Source organism: Galleria mellonella, unplaced genomic scaffold (assembly GCF_026898425.1).
Source record: "Galleria mellonella isolate WM207_F2 unplaced genomic scaffold, CSIRO_AGI_GalMel_v1 utg32, whole genome shotgun sequence".
Lineage (NCBI taxonomy): Eukaryota > Metazoa > Arthropoda > Insecta > Lepidoptera > Pyralidae > Galleria > Galleria mellonella.
The window spans coordinates 3607082-3633567 of NW_026442075.1; the positions used below are offsets into that span (position 1 = coordinate 3607082).

The 26486-nt window shown below is 32.0% G+C and overlaps 4 protein-coding genes across 4 annotated transcripts; 1 reads left to right on the top strand and 3 right to left on the bottom strand.

Annotated features, from left to right (window-relative positions):
• Positions 1–1421: 1421 nt before the first annotated feature.
• Positions 1422–6468, bottom strand: LOC113510650 (nonsense-mediated mRNA decay factor SMG5). The gene is made up of 4 exons (XM_026894125.3): positions 6202–6468; positions 3865–6082; positions 2777–3014; positions 1422–2379 (listed from the first exon to the last, which is right to left on the bottom strand). Exons 1-4 carry the CDS (start codon positions 6273–6275, stop codon positions 1937–1939), a joined length of 2973 nt encoding a protein of 990 aa, XP_026749926.2. The 5' UTR covers positions 6276–6468; the 3' UTR covers positions 1422–1936.
• Positions 6469–7665: 1197 nt separating this feature from the next.
• LOC113510632 (ubiquitin-like protein 7) lies at positions 7666–15715 on the top strand. Its single transcript, XM_026894101.3, has 8 exons — positions 7666–8069; positions 8588–8802; positions 9311–9542; positions 9690–9814; positions 10107–10242; positions 11496–11618; positions 12207–12326; positions 15491–15715. The coding sequence occupies exons 1-8, from the start codon at positions 7919–7921 to the stop codon at positions 15544–15546; spliced, it is 1158 nt and encodes a 385-aa protein (XP_026749902.2). The 5' UTR covers positions 7666–7918; the 3' UTR covers positions 15547–15715.
• A 579-nt stretch (positions 15716–16294) lies between these two features.
• LOC113510594 (conserved oligomeric Golgi complex subunit 4-like) lies at positions 16295–22884 on the bottom strand. The gene is made up of 3 exons (XM_026894051.3): positions 22690–22884; positions 22453–22604; positions 16295–19843 (listed from the first exon to the last, which is right to left on the bottom strand). Exons 2-3 carry the CDS (start codon positions 22596–22598, stop codon positions 18193–18195), a joined length of 1797 nt encoding a protein of 598 aa, XP_026749852.2. The 5' UTR covers positions 22599–22604; positions 22690–22884; the 3' UTR covers positions 16295–18192.
• Positions 22885–24839: 1955 nt separating this feature from the next.
• Positions 24840–26486, bottom strand: LOC113510657 (2-oxoglutarate and iron-dependent oxygenase domain-containing protein 3-like). The gene is made up of 4 exons (XM_026894134.3): positions 26092–26486; positions 25572–26004; positions 25236–25388; positions 24840–25121 (listed from the first exon to the last, which is right to left on the bottom strand). Exons 1-4 carry the CDS (start codon positions 26184–26186, stop codon positions 24849–24851), a joined length of 954 nt encoding a protein of 317 aa, XP_026749935.1. The 5' UTR covers positions 26187–26486; the 3' UTR covers positions 24840–24848.

The window sequence follows — 26486 nt, forward strand, 5'->3', positions numbered from 1 at the left end:
TTCAACGATAAATTAGTCACGATAGTTTCCAGGGGGAACCGCGTGGAAGTGGACCTCCTTATTAACAAACCCTTCTCTTACTCGCTAGACTCGTCAATTCCATCAACGAATTCGCTTAGCACTTGTCTAGAAGGTCTGTTCACCACTGATTGAGGGTGTTTTTCAAATCTTAAGCGTATCTGGCGATAATTGTATAAATATTAAATTACTATAATTCATTTTATTGGATAAGATTTCCTTGAAGTAAGTTATTAAAATTCCAAACAGAATTTTACTCATATAGATGAATGAATCCATTTGCACTAAATGTTTTTTAAACATTTTTTTTATACAACTTAGAATGGTAAACAAGCTGACGGCCCACCTGATGGAAAGTCGTAACCGTCGTCTATAGACATGAGCAGTACTATGGACATAATAGAGTATACTGCTTCGCCCATGATATCCCCCATGCGTTGCCATTCCTGAGGACTCAGGTGTTATTCCTCTGTACCCTGTAAATTTACGCCATATCCCACCCTTCAAACCGAAACACAGTTATGCAAACACAACTGCGGTAGTAACACGAATGGGACAGAGGTGCCCAAACAATCGACTTTTGTACAGTCTCCCTCAGGTAAAACATTAGAATAAAAACTGTTTAAAATATACCGTACACAAAAATAATGAATAAAATTAAGAATGAAAGTATGATGTGTAGTTTTTAGAAAAAAAATTAAACAAAAAGTTATTTAATTTTTCACGCGTATTTAATATTTTTTTATACAGTTGCGAGTCTGCAGGTGGTGGTAATCATTAAGCACCTACTACCTGCATTGGGCACGTAAACGTTTAGTCTCATTATCTTATATCACCCATATTCATGTGTAGGTACTGTCACTGAGTTTTAGATTGATACGCCCGTTCCATTACAACCTTCATATGGAAGATCGTCTACTGGAAGTGTTTGCGATTGTTTAACAGTTTATTATTTAATACAAATTAGCATGAAATGTGCACAAGAAATGAAAAAAGAATTTTATATTTAATAACCTTGTATATCCTGCTCCTTAGATGTAGTTTAACCATCACCCGACTCTTAAATCCATTATATTTCCATCTATACGTATATTACTCAAATTCTGGAGTTTAAGAAAACAGCTTTAGTCAAATCGTAATGATTCATTTTGTATAATCCACCGTGTCTAATAGATATTTTGCAGCGAGGGCGTCATTAACGAATTAATACAGTTGTTGGCAGATTCTACGGAAGGTAGCTTAGTATGATTCATGAAAGCCCCTGATTTTCATCAGAACATTGATGGAAACATATATATAACGTCGTAAAGTATATTCCATATAGCTAGATTACGGTGTCCCTATCCAGAAAAAAAATATTTTTATGGCGTTTGGCTTAAGGATATTAAAGTAAAAATGCAAAATTACTGTAACAACATATTTATTTAAAGAATGAAAATTATATTTCCGAATAAAGAAACCAAATATACAAGACCAAAGTACGAAACTTAGAGCCCAATACATTTGATACCTATAGATGATAGATGAATTATGTAGGTAACTAAAATAATGATGACTGAACTCAGAAAATGATAATTATCCCCGAAATGTGGACAGGTAATTACACATACCATGTAGACAATAGATGATAAATAATGAATTTATGAAAAAATAGATGATCGTAGTGATAATAAATGTTACAATATAAACATTTCATTGACATCCATTGATAATGATCAGAAATCGTTATTATCATCGACTTATCGTGAGCCGAAATATTTGTTACGATATTACTTTATGACATACGCTCAACGTAATTGCGCAATAATATCAATCATGGTCTTTCTGACCGAGATGATTCAATTCGCAATTGCAAGTGAAGAGCGTCGCTGTCCATTCTTTTCTCTGCAGTCAAAACCTCAATTCAATGAAAATTTGTTCATCTCTTCTTGCCATTCTTATGAACGCTTTGACGCCATTTTGTATAGAAATCGCCGATGTGTTCCACAGATATTGCAGCTGCTTGAGCTGCACCTGTCAAACTGAATTCCTTGTGTTGTTCGTCGATGCTGGGCTCGTTGCCTACTAGTAATATAAGCAACGGTGTCGATTTCCCTTGAACCGTGCTATCGGGGTCGCCATTACCTCCCTGGCCTTGTTTCTCATCTGCTATGAAATGGTTGCAAAATTCCAATATCTGTATATAGTTATGAACGTGTGGAGGTGCTTTGCGAGGATATTTGAGCAATGGTAATGGCCTCGATTGACCAGGTCGTTGAGCACGTAAAAACCGTGATCCGCTTTTTAGTTGGATCTCGAGCCAACGGATGGCGTCGCGCGCTGTGCTCTGTTCACGTTTCAAATTGTCAAGTTCTTGTAGCACTGGAAATAAGAAAAATCTTTAAAGAACTTAAAGTGGCAAACAAGTTAGCAAGCTATTAAAATTAATAGGCTCTTTTATATATGTAAATTTAATATGATATATAAAACTCTTATGGAAATATAAGAGAAATAGACTTTTTTGTCCATTTATTATTTTCGGCCGGTATAAGCAAATTTTTTCAATCCATTATTAATTACAGACATGGGTCTACTTAGTTTGCCATTCCACATATCTCTGAGTCATTTTGATAATCAACTTTGGTGGTAAAATCTGCCTCATAATCATCATCTGAATTATAATGGAAAAATAATGAAGTAAATTGACTCAATTTCGTGCTTCTGTAGAAAATTGGCCCAATAGTAAAAACTAAAATCTGTGCGCCAGACATATACATACCGACAGATGGAATAAGTAGAATAAAGTTGCGCGCGCGAAGTAGGTGTTTAACTTTGCGCAGATGGATGTTGAGCGCGGCAGAGTCGAGCACGAGCAGCGCGGGCGCGGCGGCGGCGGCGGCGCGGCCGCTGCGTTCTAACTCGCGCACCTGCGACGCCAGCCAGAGCCGACCCAATCGCCGCAGCAGCCCGCTAGTTCCCCCGGCCGCGGCGTTAGTTCCGCCGCCCCCTGCCTCCATCTAGCATGCATGAAAAAATAAAATAGTTGATATAGGATAAATTTATTATATATATGTACTGGCTTTTTGTCGACTAGATAGTATGCGAGGAATTTAGAATTAGGAAAACCAATTAAATAAACTAATTATAAATGGTGTATCTAAATGAAAAATACAACAGATTTTTTTCACTGCCTTTTTTTTCATAAACACAATTGTGAAAATCACATCCCATTTGTAGTCTTTGCATGATGCTGAACGCACAAAAATTCCTAAAAATACAGACAAAATTCTTAAAAATTATTATTTTGGTATCTATCATTCTTATTAATCTTCTTAAATTATTCTACCCCTCATATCAATATTGCTTAAATATCTCCATGTCTATGTACAAATATCATCTAGTTAAAATTTTATTATAATTACTAAGAAAGTTTTAATGTTGATGTCTATCAACAACAGAAATTATCATGGCTACCTATGAAGGTAAATCAGTTCATAGGATAAGGACCCTATCAACTGATCTAACAGGAATGAATCTCTGTAATCTGAATAATGCTTATAGAAATACCATAACGTGAGCAGTCCTCAGGTCCCTAACATGACTATTATTTTATATGATATGCATCAAAAAAACACAAATGGATTCTGTTATCTATTTGTAAGTGAATATTAATATGTATTATGTATTCAAAGAATAATAGAGTACATTATTGCAGATGGATAAGCAAGCTGAGGGGACTATAGGGGAGGCCTATGTTCAGCAGTTGACAGATAATGGCTAATATGATGATGATGATGATGATGATGATGATGATAATTCTTGTATTAAGACACAAACAATGTTCTCTATAGTAAAAAATATACTTACATGTTTTTTAGAATTGTGCCATTCCCTGCTTCTCTTCTGGTTAATTTTAGTATTAAGCTTAGGAGGTTGAGTTTTTTTCAAATAAAATATTTTCATAGATCTATTAAATCTGATGCGTGGTACAATCTTTGCAATTTGATTCCCAAAATCTATAAAGTTCAAAATTCGTATAATGTTCTCTTCATAAACGGAAGGTGTATACCTATCTAGAATTTGCCATTCTGCAGCATCTTTATCAAATTTACAAATATTTGTTCCTCGTAAATTAACATCTTCTGGCAAAGGTATAGTTTTATACTCCAGCATAAATTTTTGAGCTACATGTTTAGCATACTTCAGTACTTTACAGTCTTTGTTTTCATAGAATTCTATTTTAGATTTGAAATAATATGAAAATATATTTAGCAAGTCTACCACACACTGAAATAAAGTTTCCCCACTATCACCACAGGATAATATCAAATCTTTTTCTGTAAGAATCCAATCTTGCAATAATTTTATACTAGGTAAAAAGTTATTTCCAAGCAAAAAATTTTGAATATCTTGGATTTGAAGTGCTTCATTTTTATCATTTGATTTAGAACAGTTTATTTGAATATCTCCATTGAGTTCTTCTTCTTTTTTTATATCTTTTAGTTCTCCTTTATCAACATCTCCATTCAGTTTAGTATCACATTCTTCTGTATCAGTACCATCATACATTGAATCATCACTTTTAACATCAACATCTTCAGATTCATAGCTGGAGTCCGATGATTCATCTTCATCAGAATTTGACTCGTCAGTATCTACTTCACTACTTTCTGTATCTGCATCAGTCATATCAGAACTTTCTGATGAAGCTAAGCGTCTTCGACGACGTCTTTTTGCTGGTGTCTTTTTATTATTATGACTCTTTATATCACCATTTTGTAGTTTTTCATTATTATCAGTTATCTTTTCAAGAGTTTCCTCTTGACTATCCACAGTATTTTTAACATCATTGACACCTGCTTTTTCAACCACATCAGACTCCTGTTTTTCCAACTTTTCTGTCTGTTCATCTAATTTTGAATGTTGTGCATGAAAAACTTTAGTTCTATAATTGTGAGCTGGATTTTTAAGTCCAAAGCTTTCAATTTGTTGTAATAGTTTCTGTAATAATTGTGATAACAAAGCCAAAGTAAAAGCTTTACAAGCAAATGCTTTTGCTTCATCTGTTTCAATCATTTTTGACATTGTCAACAAACATATAAGAACTGTTTTATGAACAAGATTGCAATTAAAGTAAGATGGATTAATGCTCTCCTCTTCTATAGCCTGCACATAATCGTCATAATTTTTATTCATATCAGGCAGTGGGGACTTCTCAAATTCTAGTGCAATTTTTAGTTCATGAGCAATAGTATTACATCTTTGTGGGATGTTTGTGTCATTACTTCCCAAATACCAAATTTCAATTAAGGAAAGGAAATTAGCAATTGTATTTTGAATATGTTCTGTCTGTGTCAAAGATTCAGAAATATTTAATGTTTCACAAAACTGAGAATTTTTTTCAAATATTTTTGTCAAATTGCCCATAGCTCCATCAAAAGGTGATGCACAACTAAGACAGTGAATATAGTAACAGACAGAGTCCAAATTGTAATTTTTGTCTAAATATAGATTACCTAATTGGTTAAATGGCATTCCAGAAGACATGTCAATATGTGCAGCTTGGAGATAATAGCGTGCTGCAATTGAAGAATCAAATGTATGAAATATTTCTGCTTGATAGCGACTTAGATCTCCCAGATAAATTAAACATGAATGCAATGCAAATTTTCCAAACTGCAATTCTTCTTCTCCTGGAGTTAGATTTGATTCTCCTGTTTCCTCATCCTTATGCAGTGGAATGTAATCTAATTCTTTAAAATGTAACTTCATTTCAGATTGTATTCTTGTGATAAAATGATGAAAATGTCCTATTCCACACACTATATGTGTGAATAGGTAACTGTCATACTCATTGTCAGATTCACGCAATTTTTTTGCAGCATAAACAACTTCATAGTAAACTTTTCGCCACAGTAGTTCAATTGCTTTTTTTCCATAGTTCAATGGGTCCAAAAACAGTAGTTTCTCACAATTGTCCCTTAGTTTTTGACGTTGAACTTCAAGATGAGTTGCGAAAAGGTCAGTGATAGATCGGCTGGAAGTTGTGGTTTCGCTGACACGCCTGGCTACGTCGGTAACATAGCTGTAAATATAACCAATGCATTGACATTACATTTACAATGTAAAAGATAGTTGATGAAATACTATCACATATATATTTTTAAAAAATAATTTCTATAATAAAAAGAGAGAAATCCTCACCAATAAAGTTTTTTGGCACGTTCATTACGATCAGCAACTTTAGCCTCCAAAATGTCTTTACATCCGTTCTTCATTTTCAAGTCATTGTACTACCTTGTCAAGATGTTGTTATTGGAATTAAATTCTTTGACTTCTGAATATTACTATCAACATTCGTATCGATCATTTCTCCAGGAACATTTTACACATTTCCTGAAAATAGAACAAAGATATTTTTTAATGTGACTGGTAAATTTTGCGACCACAGTTAAAAAAGGATATTTCATGACAGCTACAACAGATCAACAAAAACATTTTATTAAGTAAATTTTGGATAATAAAAATCTATGGTACATTTAGTGCCTAGATTATTGTTATATATATACTACATATTACATACAATAAACAAATACCTAAAATAAAAATAAAAGATTTTGATAATTAATAAAGAAACACACAATAAACGTTTATATAAAATCTGTGCAAACACTCTATTAAAAGTTCTGGTCTATAAAGAAACTAGATCTTTACGACACCTATTAATATTGATTTTTTGAAAAGTTTGCATACATTTATTTTGCAGTTCCGTAGGGAACACATTATAAGGGTAGTGCTGACTCTTATATAATGGAAACCATGGAAACAACGCAGCGTTGTGTTGTGACAGCGATGGTGTATCTTTCGTCCTCTTTTTACTAATTATATTTGCATAAGAAAAAAGAAGGTAACTCTATGATTTACAGTTTTTATTTTATCATTTCTTCTGTGTAATTCCTTGTTCTTGGGATGAGATAGAGAAGAAGAAGGTAAGATAAGCTAAAAAAAAGAAACTTAAGAAATGGTTTTTTGTTTTTTTTTTTTTTTTTATACAACTTAGAATGGCAAACAAGCTGATGGCCCACCTGATGGAAAGTGGTAACCGTCGCCTATAGACATGAGCAGTACCATGGACATAATAGAGTATACTGTTTCGCCCATGATACCCCCCATGCGTTGCCATTCCTGAGGACTCAGGTGTTATTCCTCTGTACCCAGTAAATTCACGCCATATCCCACCCTTCAAACCGAAACACAGTTATGCAAACACAACTGCTTCACGGTTGAAACACGAGTGGGACAGAGGTACCCAAGCAATCGACTTTTGTACAAAGTCTCCCTCTGGTGTTCTCTTTTTTCGTTCATTTTATGAAACATGATAAAACGTAGTGAAAACGATGCAAATTTCTGATTTGTTAAAAGTCCTGTACCGGTTTGAATAATAAAATTTGGGTAATTTTTATGGGTAGTTTTGGTGTTTATGAAGGCTATGGAGATCCATAAATACAATAAAATGTGTGTAATGCAAACAGAGAAAGAATTAAGAGAAGGAGGCAGAAGATAAAATAATAGTAAAATTGAAAGTAGGGTTTGTCGTCGTTCACTTCACTACATGGCATGACGAATTGAAAAACGATGCAAGTATGTAATGGGGTAAAAATTCTTGAAATTTTGTCAATTTCCAGAAAAACATTTGATATTTTGGCAAAAATAAAAAATTGCATCTGACAATCTTGATTTAGAAGACAGAAGGCCAACATAGTCTCTCTAATCTGTGGTTCAAATTATACCTTGTCATTATAAACAAATATTATTCTGCTAATAAGAAACCAAAAATTATATAAAAAATTGGTGAAAACAAGCTTTTTTCGCGAGTTTTTCTTTGTATTTTATAGTAAGAACTTTTTCCGTTTTCTAAACAATGGAAACTCAAACTTGTCTGTTTTTGGGAATAAAAGTAAAACCTGGACCAATAGAACGCATTAAATTGGAGAATTTTGGTCTAGATAATACTGTGGTACATTTAAAAACAGAAGCAGAAAAGAAAGCTAATATACCATCTGCATCTCTTGGTAAGTATATTCGTTAATAATACGTTAATCCTTTCCCATCATAGTTTGATGCCCGTGTAATGCGAATGTAGCTTTATGCTATGCGTAAACTCATGTCTAAGAATGGACATGCTCCTCTTTTAAGATGTTAAGTTTCCGTTGGAAAATAATTTTAAATACGTTGATATCTGTTAGAATTTAATCTCATATAAGTGATGAGGCTGCAAACACCAGCATTTATCATAAACATTTGTTTGCCAATATTTGAAGCCAGCATCTTTACCTTGATTTCAGAAAAATCTGTTGATTAGGTGTCCTTAATCATACAATCATCATCATTATATCAGCCATTAAAGGTCCACTTCTGAACATAGGCCTTACCTTAATCATACAATGTACCTAATAAGAAGAATTACTTTAAGAAGTTCTCTAAAGCCTTCATTCATTCTTTATGTTTAATGTAGAAACATTATTGCATTAAATATTATCTAAGTATATGATAATTAATGATAGTCAATGCAAAATCCTGCTTCTTGTAGAATTAATACATCATGGAAAAATACTCAAAGATGATGTCACTCTTCAAGATAGTGGTGTGAAAAATGGGGAAATGATTCATGTTGTAAAGAAGAAGGTTCCGTCAAGCTTGCTTCCTCCTCCAACATTCACCGATTCTGAAATACATCAGTTGAATACATCATTGAGGACTTTGGGATGCACTCCTAATGCACCTGGCTGGACTAGAGCTATGCAGGTAACAAAAGCTGAAATTGCTATCAGGATATTTATTTTTGTTTTTTGGCTTTGACTTTTTAAGTTGACATTAGCTTTTGCCAAGTTATAAAATGAAGAAATCAATACTAATAGTGATAATTCTTTTTTTAATGGATGATAATGAAATAATATCCCCACCTGAGCTATCAGTATATGCTGATGGGGCACCACTGAGGGATTATTGGTGATGATGAAAAGACAGGTCAGTTAGCCTATTATAATGAATTCAATGATAAATTAGTCAAGATGATTTCCAGGGGGAATTGTATGAAGGGAATTGTATGATTGTCAACTGCTCTAGCTTGGAAATAAATGTCACTTTCAGCTCAACCAATAATTTAAAATGAATACTTAGCCCTGTTTTGACTGATCATTCTGAAAATAAACGTTCTAGATGAGTTTGGTAACTTTAAAAGATGGCTCACCCATTTAAACTAAATACCTACAGGAATACAGCTAGAAGTACCTATGCAATCTATCATTTTCAGTTGCTTAATGATGAGTCTGCAATGGCCGAAATTATGGAGCAAGCACCATCTCTAGCAGAAGACTGTGTCATGTTATCCATTTTACATGAAGTTGAACTGTTAGCAGCATTAGGTGCAAATGAACAGACTATGCGAAGAGGTGCAAATGCCCATCCAGAACTCCCAGCTGCTTTACGCCACCTGACACGTCTTGTACGAGCACGCTCTAGTACAGCATCGACTAACGACAATGGTAATAATTTAATCACTCTAAATAATTTTGACAGTCAAATTTATACACAAAAAGAGAAATACAAATAGAATTGTTTTAAGCCTCAAATATGACAAATTGTGATGTCTGTAGGAATTCATCATTTAAGATATATATATTATATTGCAGTGCCAACATCTGGTTTTGCATATTCTCTAGAGGCTTTGTCTGAAGATGAAGATGGAGATGAGGATGACAATGAAGAAAGCGAGAGGAATCCAATTACACAGGAACAGTTAGCAGCTGCTTTACAGGTTGGTTAAGGTGTATAGAAGTATAGAAAGAAGGATATAGACCTCATGGTTTAAGAGACCTCGTGCCTCAAAGGTATAAGCATTTAAACAACAGTTATGTTCTTCTATTATGGTTACAGTTATGTAAAATGAAGAAGATGATAAATATAAAGAACAGTAGGGTAATACCAACACCTTATCTTCTACTCTCTGTTCAGTTTTGATAATTTCAGTTACATCTAATCTGGTTTCTCTCCATATGATCATAATGTGACATACTGAAGGTACATATTATAATATTTACATGTTGCAGGCCGCTACAGAGGCAGTATCATCATCAACCAGCAGAGGTAGTGGTCAAGAGAGCCTGTTACGGCTGCTCCAAGCTGCAGATCAATCTACTCGCAGTACTTCGTCTGGTACGGAGACGGGCACACCAACCGCTTCAGGTAAATAGAGACTAAGAATATAATTTATTTTACCACTACACATATTACACAGTAGATATATCTCATGGCTTCACTCGCGTGTATCACATTTTATGTACTTATTTGGGATATAACCTACTAATGCACCAAGTTTCATTCAAATTTGTTCAGTAGTTTTTGCATGAAAGAATAACGAACACTTTGGATTCATTCATTAATAGCATCATACACAATGGCTTATTTAAGATTATTTTTCAGGAGGAACCTGTTAGATATGGCTTTATCCATAGTTGAAAGCTCTACTCACTTTCTGGGGTGGGTATCAGATAATGGCAGGGGGATATGGATTGTTAGTAAAGAGGATGTTAATCCTCAATGTTAGTTATACACCCTGTTTTTTGATGGGTGAAAATGGAATGGTATCCCCACCTGCGCTATGGGTATACACTGGCTGGGCACCATTGAGGGATGATAGATGAGTATGAAATCAGGTTAGTTAGCCCATTGTGACGAATTCAACGATAAATTAGTCACGATGGTTTCCAGGGGGAACCGCGTGGAGGTTGACCTGATAGGGTATATTGATAAATGGGGACTAACCTCCCAATTACTAACAAACCCTTCCCCCCTATACATCCTGTTAGGTCGACCTCCACATGATTCCCTCTGGAAACCATCTTAATTAATTCTTGTTGAATCCGTCACAATGGCTTAATTGACCTAGTTTCATCCTCACCTATATCCACTCACTAATGCCCAGTATACTGATAGTGCAGACGGGGTTATCATTCAATAACAACCAAACAACGGCACCCCTCCCCACCCAAAATACGCCTGTTTTGTACATAATAATATTATGAAAGTTTGTAAACATGTTTGGATGTTTGTTACTCAATCATCTGTAAACAGATAAACGAGCAATTGTTTTATATATATTTATATATATATATATATATATATATATATATATATATATATAAAACAATTGCTGTTCGTTAGTATTTCTAAAACTCAAAAAACTGCTCGAGTGATTTGAATGTTTTTTTTTTTTTTATTTTTTCTACGCGAATTTCAATTACTTAGAATAGACGCGTTGTAGGCGATACGACGTTCTCAGGGTCATTTAGTTTGTTTAGAAAAATAACAAATTACTAACTGTGCCTGCGCGTGACTATTTCAACGCACAAACACAACTACTAATGATTGACTAGGATAAAATGTAGACTATTCAAAACGAGAGCAGTACATTTATGCTATTTATACTATATTTTCAGGCACAAGCCGTTCCGTAATAACACCTGAAATGTTTAGAGATGCTATTTCGGAAGCGATTGCTTCCAACAGAGGAAGCAGCACTAGAGAATCTGCGGACACACCGATGGAACAAAGCACTGCAGGTTATTATCATAATACTACTTATATGTATCGAATAAAATAAATCAATTTAAAGTCAACATTATTTCAATAAAAATTCTAAGAAAATCATATACCATCTCTTAGAATTTTTTCAGTCACTCAAAAGTAATTTTTTTTATGTAACTTAGAATGGCAAACAAGCTGACGGCCCACCTGATGGAAAGTGGTAACCGTCACCTATAGACATGAGCAGTACTGTGGACATAACAGAGTATATTGTTTTGCTCATGATACTCCCCATGCGTTGCCGTTCCTGAGGATTCGGGTATTATTCCTCTATTCCCTGTAAATTCACTGCCATATCCCAGCCTTCAAACCGAAACACAGCTATGCAAACATAACTGCTTCACGGTAAAAACACAAATGGAAACGATGATAGAAATACCTAAGCAAACGGCTTTTGTACAAAATCTCATTCTGGTAATTAATAGATATTCTCATATTTCAATAATATATCTCGTTTATTTTGTTTTATTATAGTCCGTCAATTTCTTGACAGACTATGGATAACAATATGATTATTGTTTTTAGCAATTCTTATATTTATTATGTATTTCTTTCTTTATTAGCCTCGTCATCCCAAAGTCCTGTAGCACGAGACGAAGACTTTGTAGCTCAGTTACAACATATGCATGAAATGGGGCTGTTAGATGATGCCCTCAATGTTCGCGCTTTACTTATTTGTTCAGGTAAATATGTACTTATATATTATTCTATTCAGGGTTAACGGACTGCTTCACAGTCAGCAATATGGTTTCACCGCCGGCAAGTCTACCACTGACGCAGGTGTTGCGCTAATGACACATATTTTCGAATCTTGGGAGAGGTCACAGGATGCACTCGGAGTTTTTTGTGACCTATCAAAGGCATTTGATTGTGTGGATCATAAAACGCTTTTGTACAAGCTCGAACATTATGGTATAAGAGATAATGATCTAAAATTAATGAGAACTTATTTAGAGGATAGGGTTCAAACTGTAGATATTGACGGTGTAAAATCTAAGGGAGCTAATATTAAGATGGGCGTTCCACAAGGGTCAATCTTAGGCCCCTTTCTCTTTTTAATCTACATAAATGACCTTCCCTTTATGGTAGAGAAAATTGCAGATATAGTGCTGTTTGCGGATGATACTTCGTTAGTGTTTAAAATTGGACGTCAAAGTAATCAATTAGACGATGTAAATTGTGCTATGTCTGCAATATTAAATTGGTTTACATGTAATAACCTATTATTAAATTCCAGCAAAACAAAGTGTATAAAATTTACACTTCCTAATGTAAGACTAATAAATACACAGTTATTGCTTAATGACGAAATAGTAAATTTTGTTAATGATACAGTTTTTTTAGGTATAACAGTGGACTCGAAATTACAATGGGGGCCCCATATTTCAAAATTGGCCAGTAGACTCAGTTCTGCTGCATATGCAATTAGAAGAATTAGGCAATTAACAGACGTGGCGACGGCTAAACTTGTATATTTTAGTTATTTCCATAGCATAATGTCTTATGGCATACTGCTGTGGGGTAAAGCAGCCGATATAAATACTATATTTGTTTTACAAAAGAGAGCCATACGTTCTATTTATGGTATGGGTTCAAGAGAGTCATTACGTCAGTGCTTTAAAGACTCAAATATCCTCACAGTTACTTCACAATACATTTATGAAAATATTATGTATACACGGAAGAACTTAGCGAGTTTTAAAAAACTCAAAGACTGTACAAGTAGAAACTTACGCAATATAAATAAGCTTATTTTACCTAAATGCCGTCTGCACAAAATCAGTAATTCATTCTATGGTAATTGCATAAGATTTTATAATAAACTGCCGGAATCTGCATTAAATCTGACAGAGAGGCAATTCAAATCTTATATTAAACAATTTTTATGTAAGAAAGCCTATTACAGGATAGACGAATTCATAGATGACAACATATCAAGTAAATAATTAGTTTATTAGCATACAACGTTATAATTTTATTTTCTCATTGCTTTCTTGATTTAATTGATTAATTTTAGAAATATGAAAGCGTAGCGGTTTTTTGTATTAATTGCCGCATGCATTCTTATGTAAAATGTGAATACTGTAACTATCAGATGGCAATTGTGAGTAGCTTTGACGTGGTCTAGTGTTTTGAGTAGTCATGCTCACTAAAATGTCCAGACTTGTGGCGGCGTGGTGGGCCGGGTCATTGGGCTCCCTAAAATATGGTCGAGCGCAGTGATGGCTGGCTCATCCGTCATACTCGTGAACGGGTGCTGCTTGTAGGGACTGGTCTGCTCTAATCACTATGACTGATTTCCTCTTATTAATTGTTTAACCAGTTGGTTATGTATTCAATTTTTTTTTTCTTTTTGAGTATTTAATTGAATTAGTGCTAATTGGTGGTTTGTATTCACACAATTAAACTTAAAAATGTAAAATAATAATAAAATTATTTAAAAGAGCATCACGCAAGTTTCTTGCTCGTTCTTCTTGTGATGAGACAGCTTTCCGAACGAGCGGTAAATTAAAAAAAATGTAATGACTTTTCAAAAGTGCTTCAATGTAAGTTTATTTGAATAAATGATTTCTATTCTATGAGGTTTCAGCGACTCATAGCAAGGCCTATGCGCGTCATCACATCAGCCTTTAACTGTTCACTGCTAAACATAAGCCTCCCCCTTGGGAGGTTTTACCAGTAGTTGCCACGCTTGGCAAGCGGATTGACAACCGCAGTTAGACTTTAGAGATGTTTTAAGAGGGATGCTGCTGCCTATCCCTCGCCCTCCCTTAGTCGGGTCTTACGACATCCACGGGTAAAGAAGGGGTCGCCTATTCTATGCCGGGACCACACGGTATCTATTCACAGTAATTGCAAGAGCTGAGACTTTGTGGATATTAGCTGTATATGTACTTCGTCCATCTGGTATTGTTATTGCGATAGATAAATGACAATATTACTGTACTGTATATTTATTACACGAATACTATTATTTTATTTATATACTAATTTATTTAGTCATTATCATTCGATAACTGAATAAATATTTAGGAGAATATTTTGTAAATAAGAGCCCCCCCCCCCTCTTATGTACAAAATATTCCCCTTTTTTGTTTTTTATGTCATGCTATGTTGAAATTTTGTTGCAAACAAGTCGATTATTTCAGAAATCTAACGAACATGGAATTTGAGAAATTATTATTATTATTACTGGGTATAACAACATCTCTAGTTTCAAACTAAACTTGTGTTCAGACTACTAATAAACATTTTTTTTTATTAAATACATATACATACTAGCGGCCCGTTCAGACTTCGCACGGGTGGACATTTTTACATTTTAAAAAGTGGCCATTAAGGCTGCACACGCGATGGAAGCTTAAAAATGGAGTAACTTCTCCCGTTTTCCCAACATTTTCCTTCACTGCTCTACTCCTATTGATCGTAGCGTTATGAAAAGTATACTATAACCTGCCCAGGAGTATGAAGAATAATTGTACCAAGTTTCGATAAAATCCGTCGAGTAGTTTTTGTTTCTATAACGAATATACAGACAGATAGACATAAATTTTACTAATTGCATTTTTGGCATCAGTATCGATCACTAATCACCCCCTGATAGTTATTTTGGAAATATATTTTATGTATAGAATTGACCTCTCTACAGATTTATTATAAGTATAGATATATGTAGATCCGTCAGTAGGTATTCTACAACTATGACGATATGTCCTTCACCTCAGAGACTACTATACTATAATATATATCATTACGATTGGTAGATCTGTTTAGGCGCTAAATTGTAACAAACAATAAGGATCACTGAGAATTATTTGTAGTATTATAGAATTTTGTTTTTTTTCAGGTGATGTAAATGCTGCAATAAATTTAGTATTTAGTGGGGCGATCGGAGATGATTAATTTATGCGTATATGTAATCTAGATGAAATCATATACATATTATATAAATGACAAGAGCCATTGCAAATGCGAGATGAAGATATACATCTCTCATACAAGTATCGTACAGAAAAAAAGGACTATCTTATTGATCTGGATTGTTACATATTAAAACGATGTATTTGGTCAATTGGTGTTTTATTGCTAAGTATTTTCAAATAGGTTCCTGTTGACACTAATACATGCTCTGCAATGGCAGACCAGCATGAACATAGCGGGTAGGCCGTGTATAATAATACAGCGCATCGGTCACCATAATACCCTGCAAATTTTTATATTAATGGCGCGGTTGAGACGCCCTCTGTGTGACTCTATACTACTACAAAACTCTTATTGTTGCTCTGCAAATTTTATTGTATCTATTTAAGTAAAACTGAAACCGATAAATTTATTAAATACTATAACTGCATCACCAACCGGCGTATTTATTAATGTTGTATCAAACAGTTCCAATTTGAGATTGTATTTTTTGTAAACACGACATCTGTGACTGCTACTCTGTATTGGTCGATTCCGTACAAAATTTTGTTAAGATTAATTAATTTTGCCTTTAAAACGATCATCCAATGAATTACTATAATAACTCTGGCAATTACAAATTCTATTTGAATAAGATGGATAGACAACCCACTGTTACCGTAAGTTGACATTAGTCAATATTTTTTTTTTTTATTAATTTGCCTGAAAAACGGTGTTAAATAAAACAGCATTAACAGTTTATATTTATTATTAGGTACTTCTGGATTTAGAAAATAAAATATCACCTAATATAAAATATGTAAAGGCGACAAAGTGTAAATTATAAGCTATTAAGTATATATACTTATAAAGTCAAAGTACTAAAAGCCAATCTTTATCAGTTCAATCAGTATCATTTTTTTATTTCTTATATAACAAAAACCATTTCATTTAAGAGAAAACTTTGAATTCAAAGAAAATTTTCTTGGGCCAATAGAAACTATTTTGGTCCAGAGGAAATACCAATATATATTTTATCAACAAAAATATATACTTCATTATAAAACACTTCTAAATCTATTAATTTATGTCAAACCATAGTACTTGATATTTAACTATAGATGTGTCCGATGAGTAAAATTCCAAGGTACCTACACCGTTTTTCTGCAGGTTGGTCGTTAATATTACAAAATAGGTCAAGGGGTATGATTTTATTATAAAAAGACGGTAAGAAGAGACAAAGCCCCAATCAGAATAATAATTTGTAAACGCTATAAGTTTTGCAATCCCTAGTTGGGCACAGCTTAATATCTATGCACAGGATAGAAACAAGAGCAGATCTTACTAGGTTAGTCTTAAGCTACCAAAAATAATACTAGATATTGCAAAACTTTAGAAAGATATTCAAAATACATCAATAACTACAAAAGTGATATAGCTATAATCCTATACATTTGACATTGTAATACCCTAAAGTATGTGTTCAGCGTACATAGCATAGCGACATCTGCATTGTTTGTCGATGTTATTTTCTCTTTAATAGTGAATTAAAATGTTAATCATAGTAGGTTACACATAAATATACTACTAAAAATATAGCAATTACTTCATTTTTTACTTTTGAAGTTTCCAAATATTTTTAAAGATCAAAATCCAAAATTTTAAGCATTGTTTAATAGATAGTTACGCAGTATGAATATACTGTGTAATTTTTCAGTTCGCTATCACAGAATTTTAATTATAAAAAAAAACCATCAGTATTTTATAATTATCTGGAAAATTGTATTTTAAAAATAACTGAACATATGATCACAGACAGTTATATTTGTGGTACTTACTTATGTACTTGAGAATAGCTCTCATATAAACCTGTTTTTAGGTCTGTCGAGGCAAGAGTAATAATATTATACTGTATAATATAGTTATTTAAACAATTGTATGTGCACATAAAACAGTAAAACTACACAGGTGACGCTATCTTTCAACGTAGGTACTTGTGCTGCTGTAGGGAAATATTGTAATACTGTGTCTATACTTCAGTAGTCCAACAAGGACATATCTATAAATAGTGTTATTGAATATATATACAAAGTGCTACTTGTTAAGTTTAAAAACTATAAATAATATAATAATTTACAGTTCATCACTAACCACATTGTTTTCTAACCGATAGATACATCAAACTGTAATGTAATATATATCAGTTTAAATATGTAAGGTTGTTAACAATAATCAAATTCACTGAGTAATAATGAGTTACAAAATAATGTTTTTGTATAGTATATATAAATACATTAATCTTTAAAGAATGTCTATCAAACATTAAAGCTAAAAGATAATAATGTAATCATAAACATTAATAATACTACACAATAGAATGTAGATGCATAGAAATAGAGAATTGACGAAGTTAGATGAATTTTAAGCACACCTCAATAAAGCTATTAAGCACAGACTCAAAAATTATTAATATACCAAGTAATGTCTGGGATCCAAAAATGTCTAACCAATTATTTCAAAATTCATTTTAATAATAATTATGATGATGAATATGTCTTTGACAGGAAAATAACCATCTTATGTTCACTTAATGCATTTGTTATCAATAGAGTAATAGCTTGGATCGTTTCATTTAGAAGTCATTTTAGTTTAATGTTTTGTTTTAAAATTCATATTACGTTTCATAAATTTCTTATGTGTACTGTTATCGCCTTTGGATCGACACTGTTCTCGACGTTGCATGCGTCGGAAATACCACCCAGCTGTATTTGGACTTGTTTCACCAAAAAGGTCAAAATGGAGTTTCTTTCTGGCCTCCATTCGAAGTAAAGCTCTATTATCAAACCAAGTTGTATCCTTTTCTTTGTTATTTTTACCTTTTATAACCTTTTTCCCTTCTTTTACCATAGATTTGACAGAAGATGCATATTGGATATTTTCATCACTCTCAGGTAATTTACCGACATTATCCTTATCATCGTTTATTTTGTGTTTTTCTTCATTGTTTAATATATTTTCTATTTCTATATCCTGAAATGACGATATAGATGAAACATCATAGTCTTTTATATACCCCCCCTTCATTTCCCATTGCTCATATTTATTTTTTCTTTTTTGTTTTTTGTGTGATTTCTGACGATCATGTTTCTTTCTCTCTTGTTTGTGCTTCGGTGCTATATATCTATCATCTTTCTTTAGTTCATCATCACTAACAGAGTATTCAGAAACTGAGTCACGTATTTTCTTTGCTTTGTGTTTATATGGATATTCTTTTAACATATTTTCATCATGTATATTAATGTCCCTTTTGTCAATTACTTTTCCTTTAGTTTCCATCTGAAGTGAATCAGCATAACTTATTTTCTTTTCTGTTTTAAAGTTACTACTTCCAGAAACATTTAATGAATTACTTTTCAGTGATTCTAATGTAATCTTTTCCAAATTTGGGGCTTCAGTTATTGTTTCCAATTGTCTCTCTAAATTTTTATCTTTAAACGTTTTAGTCTCTAGGTTTTCTATTATATCATGTTTAAGTTTATCAGCCGTCTGTTTTTTCTTGTTGTTTCTTTTCGATATTTCTTCATCTAACCAACTTTTGTTGTGTTCATAAACTAGTTTGAGTTGCTCTATATCACTTAAAAAATCTTTTTCATAATCAGGTTCTACAATATGTGGTTGTACCTTTGCACTATTATCAATATCAACACACTTTGTGTATTTCTCAACATTTCTATTACCCAATGACTCTTCAAAAACTTTTTTACATTTGTGTTGTTTCAACCATTTTTCTGAACCAGACTTTTTTTGTTGCATTTGTAAATTATTTATCAATGTCAGCTCTTTTAATTTATTACGCAAGTAAGCATTTTCTTCTTGAAGTTTATATAAATTAGACAATATTTTATTAACAGAGGGTGTACTTTGCATTGTGCAATCATTTTTAGCACCCCACATATGACCAATAGCTACACCAGCTGCTGTAATAACACTTCCTAAAACTATTATGTTAAGAACTGTGCTTAGTCTCTTATTTCTGCGGTGTACATATGTTTTATGAATCCTAGCATTGTCTCCAAGAAAATCTTCCTCATCCTTTATAGATTCATGATGAGCATTATCGGAAGGTAATGGGTTTATCGAAAAATACTGAGCATTTTGTTGATCTGTCGGATGATTCTCTTCTAAAAGACATTTCTGACAATTCAATTCACAGGGAAGTGATGATTCTGGATCACTGTCACTAATAATAGATATCCCATCAGTATCTTCGTCTTTCTCACAGCTTATTTCAATAGTATCCCTGAAAAATAAAAACATAACAGTTACATATGTATCAATACAAAATTTTATTTTTATAACCCAATAAATAGAAAATTGTATAAAGTTAAACAATCCATAAAAAAGCTATACATACCTACGCTATACCAATAGAAATAGTTTTATTTCACAACAAATTGTTTTTTACTTAATGAAAAATACTTATATGAGAAATAACATTAGAGGGAGATTTTATACAAAAGCCATTTTCTTGGGTACCTCTGTCTTATTTATGTTTCAACTGTGAAACAGTTGTGTTTGCATGGTTTGAAGTTTTGGTTTGAAGGGTGGGATATGGCAATGAATTTACAGGGTACAGAGACATAACATCTTAGTCCTCAGGAATGGCAATGCATGGGAGTATAAAGGGTGAAACAGTATACTCTGTTATGTCTATAGGCGATGGTTACCACATTCCATTAGGTGGGACGTCAGTTTTTTGCCATTCCATATTGCTTAAAGAAAAAATTGCAAAAATAACTGCCAAAAAGGAGATCAGAATCCAATAATAACAGTGTACCTAGTGGTACACTACCCCAACTTTTAGGTACAAAGAATGTGAATTCAAATCTGAAACCTTCACTATCCTTAAAATTAAAATTTACCTAGGAGGGCATGATATGAAAGTGTATAATTTGAACATTGTAAAACCATATTTTTAATAAAAAAACAATAAACATAATTGTATATAAGGTCATTTTAATTCATATATATACATATTCAAATAAATGATATGATGTATATCTATAAAAATAATCTATTTCTTCAGATAATTTTATGTATAAGAAACCTAGCAAGTGAGTTCAACTTGCACTTGACTAGTTTTATTTAAAATAGTATTATTTTTAAGAACAAAAATTTTTAATCAAATTTTTCCCTCTATATTTTTCCTCTCCTAATAAAAAAATCTGTTCACTTGTAGTATGAAATTTTAAAAAACTTTTTATGTACTTCAATGTGAAGAAGTTTCATTTTAAAGATATAAATATAGTAACAAGTAATCAGTGATATTTCTGTATTTTACAAAGGAACAAAAGATACTGCAAGTCATTAACATAACATATTGGCAACTCTCCAACCTCAGACAACACAATGTTTGTGTGGACATTAAACCTGTCTGGATGAACTTTTAATAGTTTTTGAGCTTTTATTATGACATGAGTTATTACTTCTAATAAAACAATCTAGTAATTTCCAAACATAGACAAGCATTATTTATAAGCAAAATTATTTTACAAACCTATAGATATGCCTTTTTTCATAGAATAAAACTGCAAAATATTAGAAAAAAATTTAATATATTTTTTATGTTTTTTATGTATATAAAAGCATAACTGCTGTTTTGAATTGAAGTTCATATAGATCATAAAAAGAATTGTGTTTTCTATTTATGATCTATATGAACCAATAGTTATAAATTTTTTAATAGCCATCTCTATGGTTTGAAGGAAGTTTTCTCATCAACTGACATTAATTTTCATCTAATCATCAAATTTGTAATAATTAAATGTTGTTAAATTCTATAACAGAATGAAAATCTAAGTAAGGCCCTCAATAAGCTGTGTAGAGACATAGCTTGCTGTTCGACTTATAGTGCCCTCATTTAACTTGAAACACAAAACTATTTCAGTGCATAACAGCCACCATGCACTGAAGAAAGGGATTGTTAGTAATGGAGTTTAAAAGCTCCTTTGCTAGCAGGAGCTATTAGCTTTAACAATTCAACCTCCATATAGTCCCTCTTAGAAATTGCTGTAGTTAATTGACCTCAGAGTGGTTTCCACATTGCTTTACATAAATTAGGTCCCAGGTTTATTACCCAGTTGAGCCAATTTAGATATAAACTTTTCTGAATTGATACAGGTTTGGGTGTTTTGGGTTATGCTTGTGTGATTCCTGGTGAATTCATCACTAATGATAGTGCAGATGGACTTATTCTATTTTCATATTGTTAAAAAAAATATACACTACTTAAATTTCATTTTTAGAGTATATAGTATTTCTATAGTATTATTAACATAGCAATCTATCACAAAGGAATTTCTATTCTTAATACCTTATTTTCATTTAAAATATTTAAACAAAAATCTATAAATTGTGTGAAAGGTAATGATTATGGATATTGGAGAAGTGAGTATGGACCACAAAAATATTTCTAATAAAGAATAAAGGCTGGGTTTTATCCTATTATTTGAGAGGTGGCACAATATGTTTTATATTGTAGGTAGTACAACCAGACATTATATTAGAAATAGTATTAATACCTCTAATGTAACATCTGGTTGTACTATCAACCTCAAGAACAATTAACTTTTTGCAATCCATCTCATTACTATTTATTTATACTACAAGTGAAAACATACCTAAACTGACTACTGATAAACATTTACCATAAGTCTGCAAAAAGTACTGGAACATTACATAAACATCTGAATAAACATATGATTAGGTATTGCGTTTTAAATTTAATATGTTGTTAAGGCTAAAATAATTATGCAAGTCAAGGTCATGAAGTTTACATTTACTAACTGAACTATTTTTTTAAATCAAATCTAGAAATTAGCAAAATATCTGAAAGGTGGATTAAATTACCTGTTACGTGGTACACCTTCTGGAACTGGAGCGTTTTCTGGTAATTCGGGTAATTCATCAGCATACGCTGGAGAAGCCTCCAGTATTGTCCAACTTTCGCCCGAATCCGAATCGCTGCCACTATGTTCAACTGGAGACCCGTCCATTTAAAACTATAAATTTAAAAATGAATCATTAATGTAAGCCATTAAATTCAAATAAAAGAAAAAAGGAAGATATTTTCGTACAATCACTTACTTATTTCAAAGCAATGCAAGAACTATAATTTGTTTAGATCCAATAGATGCGATGAGGAGTCTGGGAACACAAGAAATTTTTCTTTTCAAAAAATAATAGTGTAAGACATGTTTTTTTGTTTTTAAATAATTTATTAAAAAATAGCAAAACGATTTTATTTTGTTTTGGTTTCATTCATAAAAATTTTTTTGGTTCCCTTTAACTCACCTATCAGCAAAAGAATATGATTATAAAGCCATATTTGCCACAGATCGAGTATTTCGTTATCTACTCTGAGATTAATGTTATTATGGAATAGATATAAAGAAAGTTCTTTCAATATACTATAAACCAGATTATTCCAATTCTTAGGTATGTGAGGAGAGCGTGGAGCTCCGCGTACGCAAAATTCGCTGGCTTATAGTAGTGTTCTTGTCCCAGCATTCTTCCTAGTATGTTTTTTTTCTATTCATATAGCACGGCATAGAGTGCATCCGTCAAAAACAAAATCTGTGAAAGTGCATAGCCCTTTATATCTTTCTTTCTAGGTATCCTGTGATGTTTCAGTATAAAAAAAAAAATTATCATTTCTATATCTATGTGTATATCATATTTATCATATGTATAGAATTAATTAATATTAATTGATAAATAAATATGTTGACCTTGTGCTACTGGCATTGAATAAGCCACCTTCCTTACCCGTGGGTGTCGTAAGAGGCGACAAAAGGAACTTAATGGTCCAGTGATGGGTAGCTGCATTAAAACCTAAGAACAAGCTTAGAACATCACTAAATTCTAACTGCGGTTGCCAAATTTGCTAACCGTGGCTACAACTACCAAAATCCCTCGATACGGGAGGCCTACTTTTTAATTTGCCACAATTTTTTATATATATATATATATATATATATATATATATATATATATATATATATATATATATATATATATATATATATTGCTGACATGTAATTTTTGGTGGTAATAATAAGGTTAGTAATAGAGTCTAATAGCCTCAATGTTAGCAAACTACCCTATTAGATCGACATCCACGCTATTTTAATCTTGTGGATTTCGTCACGATGGGCTATTCTCACTACTGAAATCTAGTGTATTTTTTACACAAACACACAGATAATTAAAGGGTAATAATAAAAACTAATTAAAGTATGTAACAAATCTGTCGTATATATTTATATGTAAAAACATGTTAAAATTATTACTTAGTCTTGGAAGTAAATTAAAAAAAAAAATCAATTTTTAGTTACACACAAGTTTCGGTGCGTCCGCGAGATTCAGCAAATTTTTGGCCGAAACCGAAACTAGAAGTAGAATTTCTGCCCGAAACCGAAAGTTCGGTCGGACACTAATTGTTAGCGTATAGGGTCTAGCAGCCCTATACGCTAACTATACATGCAACTAATGATTTATCCTATCAGATCAACCTCCACGCGCTCTTTTTTTGTTGTTGTGGCTAATTCTTGTGAAATTCGTCATAATGGGTTAACTGACCTACTTTTATCCTTATTTATTTTTTCTCATTTCAATTTTCATCCATTAATAAAAAAAAAATCTCTAAAATCAAACTCCATAAATTATAGATATTTTAATATATATAATAATAAAATATGAATAAAATTTTAAAAGTATATCATCAGCACATCAACCGTTATCTATCTACTGCTGAACATAAGCCACCTCCATAGAATGCTATAAGGAACAGTCTTGAGCTATCTACATTTTCTGACTCCCTGCAATGCATTTGGGGCCATCACTCCATATAGCCTTCTGCTTGCTTATCCTTCAAGCTATGTTAGTAACTTTCTTTCTTTTGTGGATAACATCATTTTGGATTCTGTCATGCAATTAAATTCTGAGCATAGCCCTTGCTATAGCTCACTGAGTTATTTAAAGTTTTTGCATACAGGCATCTATATAGGACCATGATATAAGAAATATATATATATATATATTATATATATATATATATATATATATATATATATATATATATATATATATATATATATAATTTAATTAAAAAAAACACAAAGTTTCTGTATTGATATGTTCAGCAGTGGAGATATCTATAGGAGTTGAAGAGATGATAATGGTAAAATTTAAGGATATAATAGGTACTTGACAGGTGTTTAGAAAAAGAGGTGTCATATGGAATGTTAATTTTTATATTTATCAGTACTAGGATTTTCTATAGCATGTTGTTTGTCACAAGTAAATGAAATAGTTACAGCATATCTGACACCTGATGTTACTTTTTCAACATAATGTAGATTTTCACTGCCACTAGTGAACATGCTCAGTCTAGCTTTTCTTGGCTCAACAGTTTTATTTACATTTTCATCTACAAATACAAATCTACCTCCTTTGAAATCTTTATTATAGTCTCCCAAATAAAGCAATGTGGTATAGTGGAATGATTTATATGTTTCCTGAAAAAAATAATTGTTGAGTACTTATTTCTAATAGATAATTGAATAAAAAATATATTTTTCTAATAGGTAATTAAAAAATATATATATATTATAATAAATAACTATATATACCTTATCAACATGTGGGTGCCAATATTCATCATGTACAGTGACTGACTTTTTTGAAGTTATTTCAGAAAAAAATGTTGGATGAGTCAGATAGATTTTATTTGGATTAACCCCAAAATGATGTGCCACAGCATATTTTACTTTCTCTTTTACTACCTGTATATTAGAAATAAATAAATAAGTTACTAATAATAAAAGTAACTTATGTTAAATTAATATTATTGCTTAATACTTAAATAGTGTAAATATAAAGTCCAATATAAATGTACATAAAAAATGTAAATCTAATCACTTAAATATTAAAAATAAACAGTACTAGTAAAGTAAATTATATAGTACTCTGTAAATATTGAAGTCATTTTCTGAGAATGTGTTCTTAGCTGCAGCAATTTTATAAATATTGATAAAATGCTCTCCCATTGATAATGCACCACTATGTAGATCCAGTATAGAAGCACCCCCAGATGAACCTCCTAACTGAAGGCCTTTCTTTGCTATTGTAAGCAATTCATCTGCCTCTCTCTCTGATATAACTTTATCGCTCACAAATCTCTTACACTGTTTGGGAAAACAACCCTCATATTTATCTAATTCCTTCAAATAGTCAGAGGAGCATTCTATAACTTGGCCTTTTCCTGTTAATATTTCTGATTGTTTCGCAAATGGCTTCGTTTTATCGTCATTAGAAGAAAAATATACAATAATCAGAAGAGAAAATATGACGACACTCCGTGAAATAACCCGCAATGATAAATTATTGTTCTTCGAACTTCTGAAAAAATAAGTAGCGAATATAATTAAGTACCACATTATACAGAAATAGAATTTTACACAATTTAAAATAAATAGAAAATCTTACGATATGTCATTATTTTTCCTCTCAGATACATTTTCGCCAACGCTATTTTTTTCACTAATATTCTTATTTACATTTCTTTTTCTAGAGTCTTGCATAATTTTAATGAATATCTATGTTGTTTAAAATAAAATAAGAGCAAACACCACCAATGATAACTGTAATATTATTATTTCGGATTTATAGATAAATTTTAGCGGTATGATTACCTACGAATTCAAATTTAACCTATTAATTATAATAATGCCTACTAATGAAAATTAATAAGAAAAAACATTTTCTTATAATTAATTTTATATTGAGAGAGTTTTAATTTTATTATGGAAATTGGAAATATTTATTTGGTTTATTTGATTGACAAACAATACAGATCTTTAATATCCAATGACAGTTTAATC